General features: G+C 46.0%; 1 protein-coding gene across 3 annotated transcripts in view; it reads left to right on the top strand.

Annotated features, from left to right (window-relative positions):
• Nucleotides 1-13399, top strand: part of NBEAL1 (neurobeachin like 1) — a 137320-nt gene that overhangs the window by 13788 nt on the left and 110133 nt on the right. For all 3 annotated transcript variants that reach the window (XR_014219356.1, XM_082221222.1, XM_082221223.1), the window contains exons 3-4: nucleotides 8204-8295; nucleotides 11548-11709. Coding sequence is in view for 2 of the 3 variants with exons in the window: in XM_082221222.1 (XP_082077348.1) it covers nucleotides 8204-8295; nucleotides 11548-11709 (254 nt within the window). In the remaining variant the exon portion in view is untranslated. The remainder of the gene's footprint in view (nucleotides 1-8203; nucleotides 8296-11547; nucleotides 11710-13399) is intronic.

Raw genomic sequence — 13399 nt, forward strand, 5'->3', positions numbered from 1 at the left:
GATTTTGAGTGGACTGGGGCAGGAATTTAGTCCCTTGCTTAGCTCCTCACCCCTTCCTGTCATAGCGGACCTCAAATAACAATAATTGTTATTCTGATATGCATACTATACAGTGGTACCTCAGGTTAAGTACTTAATTCGTTCCGGAGGTCCGTACTTAACCTGAAACTGTTCTTAACCTGAAGCACCACTTTAGTCAATGGGGCCTCCTGCTACCGCCGGAGCCCGATTTCTGTTCTCATCATGAAGCAAAGTTCTTAACCTGAAGCACTATTTCTGGGTTAACGGAGTCTGTAACCTGAAGTGTATGTAACCTGAAGCGTATGTAACCTGAGGTACCACTGTATATGATTGGTTGCATTCAGAAGGTTAACTTGGTTTTCTTAAAAACAACACGACGTGGCTTGTATTTACATGAAAACCAATAAAATTTATTTGGGAAAAAAACATGTGGAGCACACACAACCTTTTATAATTGTGGCACCTCGGGTTACAAATGCTTCAGGTTACAGACTCCGCTAACCCAGAAATAGTACCTCGGATTAAGAACTTTGCTTCAGGATGAGAACAGAAATCGTGCGGCAGCAGCAGGAGGCCCCATTAAGTAAAGTGTTACCTCAGGTTAAGAACAGTTTCAGGTTAAGAATGGACCTCCAGAACCAATTAAGTTCTTAACCAGAGGTACCATTTTGGTGCATTTTGTATAGCATTGCAAAGGAAAGTTGTTGGAATATGGGAAGTTGAAACTAAAACTTGAAATTGCTGGACCTGCATTAGCTGTGCCCATTAATTTCAGTAGGTGTGCTCTGATACAACCCTGAAATAAGAACAAACCCTAAATTTCAAGTGTTTGACAATACACCCTTTAACATTTGCAAACCTCTTAAAATGAGAATTTGTCTTGTTTGACAGCAACAAAACAAGGTTATTTGTTTTTTCCCCTTTTGATCACAATCTTCGGTGCATCCCTGAGAGTTGAGCATTCCTAATTCTTTCCTCCTGGTATCTTGGTTTGTTTAGTCCTGGTCAGCAGATGATTGCCATCATATGATGTTTTTAACCCATCTTGGACAAAGATAGCTAGGCTAGGAACAGCAGGGGTAGCGGTGGCAGCACCGTGATAACAACGGGAGATAAGGAAGGGATGGTACAGAACCAAGATGCTGGCGCAGGGAATGAACAGTTTGAAAGAGAAGCGGACACGGAGCAATGGATCCAAACTACAAGAAAGAAGATTCCACCTAAACATTAGGAAGAGCTTCCTGACAGTAAGAGCTGTCCGACAGTGGAATTTGCTGCCAAGGAGTGTGGTGGAGTCTCCTACTTTGGAGGTCTTTAAGCAGAGGCTTGACAACCATATGTCAGGAGTGCTCTGATGGTGTTTCCTGCTTGGCAGGGGGTTGGACTCGATGGCCCTTGTGGTCTCTTCCAACTCTATGATTCTATGATTCTATGAAATGCATCCAGTATCTTTTTGCCCAACTTTATTACCCAGCCCGCTAGTTAAACAGCATTGTCAATATTAAAAATATACTGTAGCAGCCAGATGGTGATCTTTCTCACCCTCCCATGTGTGTTACATACAAGTCCTAAGAATGATAAGATCAAAATATTTTTCAAGAATTGGTGGCTTTTGATCAACATCAGGCATAGGCAAACTCAGCCCTCCAGTTTTTTTTGGGGCGGGGGGGACTACAACTCCCATGATCCCTAGCTAACAGGACAAGTGGTCAGGGATGATGGGAATTGTAGTCCCAGAACATCTGGAGGGCCGAGTTTGCCTATGCCTGACCAACATCATCAAATGTTGGCACAGCCCCTATATTTCTGCAGCGATCAAAGTTTCACTCCAGTTCCCCCATCCCATCCTGGTTTGGAAAACCATCATTTGCCTCTAAGCCACAATTAGGGAACAAACTGAGTTTGCGCAAAACATAGCTCAGTTTGAACATAAGAGCATGCTATGGTTTTCCTGAGCCGTAGGGAAACAATTAGACCACAGAAACCTGAAGCGTGCATGGATTCAGTTGGGTCATTGGCATGTGAACTGAGCCATTGGCTGTGTTCACATGTAATGCTTAACCACATGTAACACTGTTGATATGATCAGGAAGGCGCTTCCATGAGCCTAGGGCCCTTACATCTCTCCCCACTGCACAGCTGGGAAGAGAAGAGCTTTGGCAGAGCTTCAGCTTCCACAAAACCTGGCCGCTTGTTGAGTACAAACCATGGATTGTGGTTTAAAACAAACCCCGATAAGCGCTGAAACAAGCTAGCTTCAAACCATGGGTTACGAAACTGGACTGTTTTGAAACTTATCAGAGAATCAGAACTGTAGAGCTGTAAGCAGTGTTAGAAACTGGGATATGAATGCTAGGAGCCACGTGGTCCCTGGGACCTAGGTTGTGGGACCCAAACAAAATGTTTAGGTGCCTTTTTGCTTTTTTGCTGCCCTGCTACCAGACCAGGCAGCCCCGCAGCAAAAATGGCATCTCCATCCAGTTGCAAAAGGCTGGTTGCCAGTCGCAAAATGTGACCGGCGCTCGCTAATTTCGAACCCTGGTTGGAAGGATCCCTGAGGCTCATCTAGTCCAATGCAGGAATATGCAGCGGTCCCATTCATGGCTTAGTGTTGCTTGGAAAAGAAGCTGATGAGTTGCAAAGCCATTTCTGGGCAAATCCTGAAAGTGTCCCCCAAACTGAAAAGCCATGCTTTTTGTCTCTGCTTGGTGGAGTGCTTTTTCAGACCTCTAAGCTTGAAAGAATATAGACAACCTATTTATTATTTTTTGCTTCTTAGATGCCATGCCCTTTTGTTTAGGCAACTGCTCTTCAAAATCCTTTAAAACGTTATCTAATTACAGCTTTTGTCATGACCTGTAATTCTGTAAGTAGCACTATGTTTGGATTTTATTTTACATTGTGATTCCAGTTTTGCCATGGCAAATACAGTCATACCTTGGGTTGAAGTAGCTTCGGGTTGAGCGTTTTCGGGTTGCGCTCCACGGCGACCTGGAAGTAACAGAACGCGTTACTTCCGGGTTTCGCCGCTTGCGCATGTTCAGACGCTCAAAATGACATCATGCGCAGAAGCGGCGAATCGCAACCTCTGCACGCGCAGACACGGGTTGCGTTCGCTTCAGGATGTGAACGGGGCTCCGGAATAGATCCCGTTCGCATCCAGAGGTACCACTGTATGAACTGAAGAATCCAGCTGTGCATCTTTACAATATTGTAGTGGAGCACAAAATCCTGACAGTTCCCTTATAACCTCTTAATGAACTAATGCCAAGCTTGCTGAGTGACAGGTATATTGTCTTGTGATCTGTTGCTTAACCTTGCTTAGGGACCTCCACTTCCTGTTCAGGTTGTTAAACGAGGAAGACTTCTTTCTCCAACCTCGTGCCCTCTAGGTATTTTTTGGACTACAACTCCCATCAGCCCTAGCTAGCACAGCCATGCTGTTTGGTAGTCCAAAGCATCAAGAGAGAACCAGGTTTGTGAAGGCTGCTTTACTGAAGCCCAGGGAATTAAAATGCCGAAGTCCTGTGAATTCGGAAATACTGTCCAACTGGTTGAATTAAAATCAGTCCCATAGCCATAATAAGATGTCTAGTTATTCGGAAGAGCACGGCTCCAGTCTAGCTCTATGACTAAATTATGATCAAATTTGCATGATTTTGGACAGGTTGGAGTATTCAGGGTTTTTGGTGAAAAAATGTGAGCTGCTGAACTACAGAATTCCTTTTTTTTTAAGAGTAAGAACATAACAGCTGTACTGGATCACACCAAAGGCTTTATCTCAGGGGTAGGTCATACGGTACCCTCCAGTGGTGTGCTGTCAGTGGACTAGGGGGACTAGGCTGGTTCCCTAAATGTTCCCCTGGCACCTCCTTCCCAAAGCCTGGGAAGCTTCTGCCTGGCTTAGGGAGGGAGGCACGATGCTCCAATCGGTCCAAGAGCCTTCCCACCACCTTCCCAAAGCCCTCCTGCTTTTGGGAAGGAGGCAGAAGGGCTCCAGTATCTGGCCAAAGCCCTGGCGCCTCCTTTCCTATGATTCCCGGCTTAGGGAAGGAAACATGATGCTGTTCCAATGTGCAAGGTCACCCTAACTGTTCTCCTACGGAAAAAATTAACTGCATGCCGCTGGTACCCTCCTGAAACTGTCAGGCTCCAGCTCCCATCAGCCCCAGCCAGCATGGTCAATGGTCAGGGATGATGGGCATCATAATCTAACAGCCGGGCATCGTGTCAGCTCCCCCTGCCTTATCTAGTCCACCATTCCCTCCCCACCATGGCCAACCGGATGCTTAGGAGAAGCCCTCAAATATGCCCATCTCTCTCTTTGCTGCATAATAAACAAGATACAAGTACCCTAACAAGTTATATATAGCATCGCTATGAGGACTTTCAGAGATTCCAAGCATAGTTGTTTGGAGCTGTGTAGTACACTGCTAATTGCTCTTGCTGCTACTTGTTTCCAGGAAACACACCAAAAGGCAACCACTTGCCATAGCTCAGCCTCTTGTTCTCTTTAACAAGCACTTAATGCATGGGACTATGGGTAGCAATCCAGCCTTCAGTCCTGGCCGCTGCTTCTCCCCACTCCCCAATGCTTCTATTTATTAATTTTGACATTCCTCTTGACTGAAAGCAGCTATACCACTTTCCAGGAGGTCACTAGCTCTGCTTGAAATTGGGAGCTTTTCTTCTCTAAATTAGGATGTGCCTTTTCTGGCTTTTGGTGACAGCAGGGAGTTTGCAAATGCGGACTGCCTGTTGTAAAACAGAAGCCCTATTTGGGTGCCTATTCTCCTCCCTCCACCCTACACAACTCAATTCCAAAAGTGTGACAGGGAAAGCGAGGCTACACTCATTGGTCCCACCTGCTGTTGTGTCCTGGGTAGAGCTGTGAAGGTCTGGGGGAAAGATGGACAATTTGGGAGGGAAAACTGTTTCCTCCCCAGTTTTTTTGCTGCCTCCATATTTAGGACACTGGCAGAAGAATGGGAAAGTGTGTGTGTGTGTGTGTGTGTGTGTGTGTGTGTAGATTCCCCCCATACATTTTTCCATTCCCTACCCCCAAGCCTTCACATCTCTAGTCCCCATTGGCTTGGCCTGCCAACTTGCATGGATTGATCAGCAAACTTCAAACTGCAGAGAAGCTGCTGTGCTTTTGTAGGAACCACTTGTGAGATAGAAACTTGATCGCGCAGGAATTATTTTGGAATCTAAGATGCTCCTTGAATTATCTGTGAGTCGATACTGGAGCAATGTGAGTGACCTAGCTCAGGCGTAGCTGACGTGGTACCTATTGGAAGTTGTTGGACTATGACTCCTATTAAAGCATTGGCCATGTTGACTAGGGCTGAAGAATAACCTTTTCAGGTTACCTGTGTGATTTGCGACATCACACCCAGGAAAAGTAGCACCGAGCCTTTGTGGTGGTTACCGTGACTGTAGTTCAACATTGGTTTATATTGAAACAGACCGGTGTCTTACATGGAAGTTTCCATTTCCTTAGGAGTCGAGTTTATTTCTTGGACACATTTCTACGTTTGTTCCCTGCCACGTAGGTGAATGGGCTGATTTGTCAGCTGTGGTGGTCAGAAATGTTTTTTTAAAAGCAACACAACACTCTAGTGAAGGACTCCTGTTTACTCTGGAAGTGAGTCACCCTCCTGTTCTGTTTTTTCTTCTTCTCCTGAAGAAGTGTTTCTATTTTAGAATAGTCTTTTGATGTCTGTCCCTGTCTTTGAGCAAAGACTCCTTATCCTCGTGGATGATGCTGAGGGCATGACTACTTTTTATCAATGAGAGGCCAAGAGATGCTTCAGTAGATTCTAGAAGGAGCACAAGTCCCCCATAATGTATAGAAGGAAATTTATTACATTTGCCTGTAGCCACTGCATTGTGGGACATCTAAGGCTAAGGAGTAAGGTAAAGGTAAAGGGACCCCTGACCATTAGGTCCAGTCGTGACCGACTCTGGGGTTGCGGCGCTCATCTTGCTCTATAGGCCCAGGGAGCCGGTGTTTGTCTGCAGACAGCTTCCGGGTCATGTGGCCAGCATGACTAAGCTGCTTCTGGCGAACCAGAGCAGCGCACGGAAACGCCGTTTACCTTCCTGCCGGAGCGGTACCTATTTATCTACTTGCACTTTGATGTGCTTTTGAACTGCTAGGTTGGCAGGAGCAGGGACCGAGCAACGGGAGTTCACCCCGTTGCAAGGATTCGAACCACCAACCTTCTGATCAGCAAGTCCTAGGCTCTGTGGTTTAACCCACAGCGCCACCCGTGTCCCAAGGCTAAGGAGTAAACCCTACAAAAATCCAGAGTGGAAAGCCAAAGATGGTTGGATGGTATCTTGTATGCGACCTGCAGCCAAGATGGTGCCAAAGGTACTACTCTGCTCTCCTTTGGACCACATCTGCAAGGCCAAGAGTGGAGTCTTATTGTCTGGGCAGCCCAGGAAATTCCTACACACTGCCCAGGCTTGCACCCTGGAGAGGTCACTTAGATGCTGCTTATGCCACAGAAACAATGCAGGAGGAAGCAGCAGTTACGAGCTACCGGTCTCTGCAGCCACAGCAGGTGCTGTGATTCTCCAGTGGATTGTCTTTGCCCCAGAGGCACACTCCAGTGGTCTCTCAAGACAGACGGGTGCCAACAACACGACTTTAAAAAAATGGTTGCAATTAATTCTACAGGTCCCTGTGTTCCATACAGCTTCTCCTGAAATTCATATCGGAGTTGCTTTTCCTTGGGTAGATGAAGATGGTGACTCAAGGCTCCACTTGAGAAGGGATGGGAATTTTGGAGGCGATTCACCATGCACTCACAAATGTAAACCCGATAAAGCAGGTTGTGGGACTTGCCAATGCCCACAAGTTTGAGAGCTGCTCCGCCCATGTCTTTATGTGGTTGACTTCCACAGGAGCTACATCAGCTTTCTGCAAACTGTGTTCAGCTTCTTGCAGCAATGGTTGTGCTAAATCATGGCAGAGAGACGTATTGTAAGAGAAGTACCCAGTAGTACGAGAGATTGCTGTGACTGTTCCACTCAAAGTGGTGGACTAGCTGTGATCACCATGGAACTTGGCATGGTCCCAGTGGCCTGATTCACCCAGCATGGGAAACTAAATTGGCTTAATGCACGAATATGTGGCCTTCTGGAGAGGACCTTGCAGCTGCTTTGCACCTCCCCTGGCTTTTCTACTCCTGCTCTGCTCCAAGCTAAGCTACGGTTTGGATTAGTGTGTCGTCCAGACTTGGGCTCATGCTTAAGCTCTTTGCTCACTGGCTATGAGCTGCAGCCAAAGTTTATTCTTGGCCAGCTGTGACACAATGATGTTTGACTGTCGTTGGCAAAAATGACCACCTTGACAGTTTCTAAGTTGGCTTTGCTCAGTTGCTCCCCAGCCTCCCCTTCTGCTCTGCCCCACTCTTTATCTTGTCTGCTTCTGCCAAAAAGATGTTCTTTCTTATACCTTCTAGCTAAGTTATAACATCTAAGGATATGTTAAAGACAAGAAGCTGCGCCTACAGAGTCAGACACTTCGTCCACCTAGCTCTGCACTGATGCTGGCAGCAGCTTTGAGGTTTCTTGTTGATAGGTCTTTTCCAGTCCTGCTTCCTGAGATCTGTTGTCAACTGAAGAAAGGAGAGATTGACCTTCTGTCCTTTTAAGCTTGCATTTGTTCTACCACCGTAAGCCCGTCCATTCCATCTCATAGTGGCTGGAGAAACCCAGCCATATGGGTGAGGTATAAATAATATAATACATCAATACTAAAATCATCATCATCATCATCATCATCATCATCATCATCATCATCTCATAGCCTGTCTTGGGGACCTAACAAGTCAATGTCCTTGCCTTCCTCCCAATTTATTGGATATGGTTATAAAAAAGTTGTATGAAGTTGCTGATGTCGTATTATGTTTCATTTTATTATTTTTGAGTGTTTGGGGAAGTGGAATCTCTGGGCAATGCTCAGTCTTGTTAGGGAATATCTCAGCGTCAGGGTAGCAGTGTCAGGAAGCAGAGTGGTATTCTGGCAAGTTTAAAGTGGCCTCAATACCAAGAAATACATGATTATGGCAGGAAACTTGGAGGGCAGGAATGGGGCAGCATTGGACGCACACATTTACAAATGCTTTCGGAAGAAAACTTAACTTTTTAAATCTGTTTGCCTTTGCAGAAAGACCCAGACTACTTGAAGCTCTGGTTGGACAGTTTTGTTTCTAGTTACGAACAGTTTCTGGATGTGGATTTTGAAAAGCTGCCCACTAGGTATGTAGAAATAATAGTTCTTTGTGTTGATGCCTAAAAGTGATACGTTGCTATTGCTGAAGCCAAGGAGCCTGCATTCGCTCCGTAGGATGCACACACATTTCCCCTTCATTTTTGGAGGGCAAAAAGTGCGTCCTATAGAGCAAAAAATATGGTAGTTAAAAAGCCAGCTTCAGAAACCACGGTTTGAAGTTCTGCCAAATTCCTGCTCCCAGGTGCTCATTTGGGCTCCTTCTGCCTTTATATGCCACGCCAATCACGGCCACTGATTCTACAAACTTTTACATCTCGCAGTTTGCTCTCAAACGTGACTGAAGTGTGTAATTAACTTCCAGTGGAAACGCTACCAATTCCTAGGTTTTCCCAGGTCAGCTGCTGGTTAAATCAAAGGGGAATCAGCAGTAACCCAAAGTAAATTTTCAGTGTGAATAAGCCCTGTGTTTACGTGTTTAACCCCCACCCCACTTGTTCCACACTGGTATTTCTTGATTGTCCTGGTGTTCATTCTTTAAAAATGGGCTTTGAACTGCCAAATTACAGAGCCAGGTAAACATTCTTGTTTGAAGTGAACCAGGAAATGACCTCAGTATGCGATTTCAGCTGCACAGTCATAGACACATTTACTCAGAAGTCAGTTCCCACCATGTCTAGTGGGGTTTACTCCCTAGGAAGGATGCTTAGGATCCTGGCCTTAGTTTGCTTTCGATGATGACCATTGAATCAACTTTTTGATTGATTAAATCTGTTAAACAGCAACAGCGGCAGAGACAGTTGCAAACCCAGCATAGATTGCTGAGATTCAGAGGATGAGACACATTACCAGTAGACGACAGGTGGACTAGGATGCTTAGCAGATTGTGAATACCTTTTTTTAAAAAAAAAAAAAAAGATTAAATGGATAGTGTGTTTCCCCCCCTCTTAACTAATAGTATTTTTTTTAAAGACGACATGAATGCATGAACAGTAGCTTCCATCACCATTACTCTCCAGTGCTGTTACGGAGTGCTCAGTATAAAATCCGCTGTTTTCCTCTGAGATTAATGACGGGATTAAACTTGCGACCTAAAAAGAAAATCGGCATAGAGGACTGGACTTTTATTGCAGCAGATGAACAAGGGAAGATATCTAGGCAGCTAAAGACAAGGCGAGACTGTATAGAGTATTGGATAGCTGGCATCAAATAGGAAATTGCTTCCCATTATATCTTCTATACATTGTGTTTCAGATTACCATTTTTTTGCTGTCTGTAATAACCAGATTGCATAGGAAGAATGCCGTCTCTTAGAATACATTACAATGTAATGCTAACGAAGCATTGATGGTAGGAAGATTTGAAACGTGGAAGGATAGCAATTGATATGTATTACCGTGTTTTATACCTGGCTACATAGAAATCTATTAGTTTCCTGTTGGTTTTCTTCTTCTTATTTTCTTTTGTACTGTGGTACCTTGCTTTTCAAACTTAATCCGTTCCAGAAGTCTGTTCCAAAACCAAAGAGTTCCAAAGCCAAGGTGGGCTTTCCCAAAGAAAGTAATGCAAAATGGATTAATCCATTCCAAACTTTTAAAAACAATCCCTAAAACAGCAATTTCAACATGAATTTTACCATCTAAAAGACCATTGATCCATAAAATGAAAGCAGTAAAAAATGTACTGCAGTCACACAATCAATCAATCAATCAGTAGCTGAACTGGGTTCTACACAGTCACCCCCAAAAAAGAGCCACAGAAATGCAAAATAAACAGCAAAAACAGACAAACCTCAGCATAACACTCAAATCGGAAGTGTGGCACTCAAATCGGAAGCGTAACTCAAATCGGAAGCGTAACACTCAAACTGGAACTGTGGCACTCAAATCAGAAGCGTAACACTCAAACCGGAGCACGTTCAGCTTCCGAAAAAGGTTCGCAAACCGGAATACTTACTTCCGGGTTTGCAGTGTTTGGGTTCCAAGTTGTTTGAGTACCAAGGCATTTGAGAACCAAGGTACCAATGTATGACAAATGTGGGGCAGCAACCATCCATTGGATAATTTCTGGCTCGCAGACTGAATGCAGGATGCAACCAATTGCACGCACTCATCTTGTGGTTTGCAGGCTTTGCTTTCGCGTAGCCTTCTCACCCGCCAATCCTTTCTCCTAGCAATCTTAATGCACCCGAGTCCTGAACACATTTCAAGGAAATAAATTCTCTTGAAACAACCAGATGCTTGTTTCTAAGAAACACATTTCAGACCAGGATGTTTAGCATGTCGTTTGTGGCTGTTTCTGCAGCCTCTGCTGGGGGCGCGGGGGGGGGCAGCGTAGGGCAGGCAAGATTGAGCCCTCTGCAGTATAATAGATCTCTTGACAGCTGCGCTCAGGAGAACATGAAAGATTAATCCATTCTGCTGCTTTGTGTTTCCCAACGCAGCAATGGCATCTTGTTCTACTTACAACTGAAAGGATGAACCCTTGCCAGCTGGTTAAAAAAAGTCTGTTTGTCTTCCTGCAGGGGAGCATTTTTCACTTGCGAAAGGAATTTGAATATGCCAAGCCCTCGCCCTTCTAATTACGGTGTCAAGAGTATAAATAGAGAAATGCAGGTTTGCCTGCTATAAGGTGACTTGGACACTGACGTGCTTTTCTGGAATCGAAATCCACAGAGCAGTGACTAGTTTGGGGAACAATTGGCAGACACAAATTGATTTTTACAACTGTAATTACTTCTGAAAACGTTATATCTCATTGGACTTCTGGCCCTTCCAGTTAGCGTATAGGATTAGTATCCGGTCCGATCCATCTTAAATTAAATATTTGAATTCTATGAGAGAAGTAAGCACATGCTCCACTCTCTCCCGTTGAAACCGATGGAATTGAAAAGTGCTGAATTTCATGTGGATTACGCCCATTGTTAACCTGTTATGCCTTGCTTCTTCTGAATCAACAGTTTGGCATTTAGTGAGCCCTGGCAGCCTGTACACCTGCTTATGATCTCATAATCGCCCTGTGCCAGAGTGAAGGCTTTTTTATTCTTAAAGTCAAATATTTATTTAAAGTGTTAATTATAGGATTAAAGTGCAAGAGTCAATCTTACGTAATTTATTGGCATTATTACAATTTATTAGCCCTCTGGCAGTGAAATGTCTGGACACCATTGTATTGTCAAGTGCAGTAAAAGATGTTACGTGCATAAAATACGTTAGCGATTATTGCTGCTTGCCCTAGTTGTTGTTTTTTTTTTTAAAAAAAGCTCTTGGCTTTATTTTTAGGGTGGATGATGTCCCCCCGGGAATATCGCTGCTTCCTGATAACATCCTTCAGGTCTTGAGGCTCCAGTTGCTGCAGTGTGTCCAGAAATTGTCCGAAGGGCTGGAAGAACCACAACAGGCCTTGTCGCTTCTCCTGGTCAAATTCTTCATTATTCTTTGCCGGTATTTTGTATTATTATTATTATAAAAAACTACCGTATTTTTCGCACCATAGGACGCACCGGACAATAGGACGCACTTTGTTTTAGAGGGGGGAGAACAAGAAAAAAAATTCTCCCCCTCTCTGCCCAGTGCCCCTTCAGTGAAGTGGCAGGAGGCGCTGCACAGAGAGGGGGAGAACTTTCCCCCTCTTGTTTTCCCGCTCTAAAACAAGGTGCCCTTTAAGGTGCGTTCAGGCTGCTACCTTGGAAGCCTGGAGAGCGAGAGGGGTCGGTGTGCACTGACCCCTCTAGCTCTCCAGGCTTCAGGTTCCTTTCGACCTGCTCTTTGGGGCTGGCGGGGGGAAGCCCACCACCAGCCCCAAAGAGCAGGTCAGGGAGCAGCTGAAAGGCGCAGCGGAGAGGCTCCTGCCATAGCCGCGCGTCACCTCTCCAGCCGGGAGAGGGTCGCAGGGGGCTGCTTTAGCCCCCGCACGCTCTCCCGGCTGGAGAGGTGATGCGCGGCTATGGCAGGAGCCTCTAAAGCCGCGCGTCACCTCTCCAGCCGGGAGAGGGTCGCGGGGCTATGGCGTCTTCGCTCCATAGGATGCACACACATTTCCCCTTCATTTTTGAAGGGGAAAAAGTGCGTCCTATAGAGCGAAAAATACGGTAGTTGACTTTTCTGAAGTTGGCTGGGGTGTGGAGTGTTTATGGGGAGATATCGCCAGTACTTCCGCCTCGCCATTTGTTATCTTACCAATTCCCAACTTCTTAGGTGCCGGCGTGGTTGCTTGAGAGCGAAGAGGCAAGACTCCCCCCGGTCTTTTCCAGGCTTTATTATCTGTACAAAAACATTTACAGTGCAGAGCGTCTCAAGCCCCCTTGCCCAGATTGTCCGGAGCTTTGGGCTGGGCTGTCACCAATATGCTGATGACACTCAGCTCTATCTGCTGATGGATGGCCACACTGACTTGGCCCCAGACACACTGACCAGATGCTTGGAAGCTGTGGCTGGATGGTTTCGTGGGAGCCGATTGAAACTAAATCTTTTGAAGACAGAGGTCCTATGGCTGGGTCGGGATGGCATGGGGATGAGGGACCAACTCCCTTCTCTTGCGGGGGCCCAATTAGTGCCATTGCCTTCCGTTAAGAGTTTGGGTGTAATCTTTGACGCCTCCCTTTCCATGGAGGCGCAAGTTACAGCAACAGCCAAGGCGACATTTTTCCACCTTCGCCGCATCAAGCAGTTGGTCCCTTCCCTTTCCCGCCCGACCTGGCCACAGTGATCCACGCGACGGTCATCTCCAGGCTTGACTGCTGTAATTTGCTCTACGTGGGGCTGCCCTTGAAGCTGTTCCAGAAACTCCAGTGGGTGCAGAATGCTGCAGCGAGGCTCCTCACGGGGTCGCTGCCACGGGAGCATATTCACCCAGTGCTTTTCCAGCTGTATTGGCTCCCGGTGGAGTACAGGGTCAGATTTAAGGTGCTGGTTTTGACCTTTAAACCCCTTCACGGCCTAGGACCCTTGTACCTATGGGACCGCCTCACCCGGTATGCCCCACGGAGAGCCTCAAGGTCCATAAACAGCAACACCCTAGAGGTCCTGGGCCCTAAGGAAGTCAGATTAGCCTCAACCAGAGCCAGGGCCTTTTCAACACTGCCTCCGGCCTGGTGGAATGCTCTGCCTCATGGGACCAGGGCCCCGCAGGATC

Source organism: Podarcis vaucheri, assembly GCF_965113315.1.
Source record: "Podarcis vaucheri genome assembly, chromosome: 1".
In the NCBI taxonomy this organism is placed as follows: Eukaryota; Metazoa; Chordata; class Lepidosauria; order Squamata; family Lacertidae; genus Podarcis; species Podarcis vaucheri.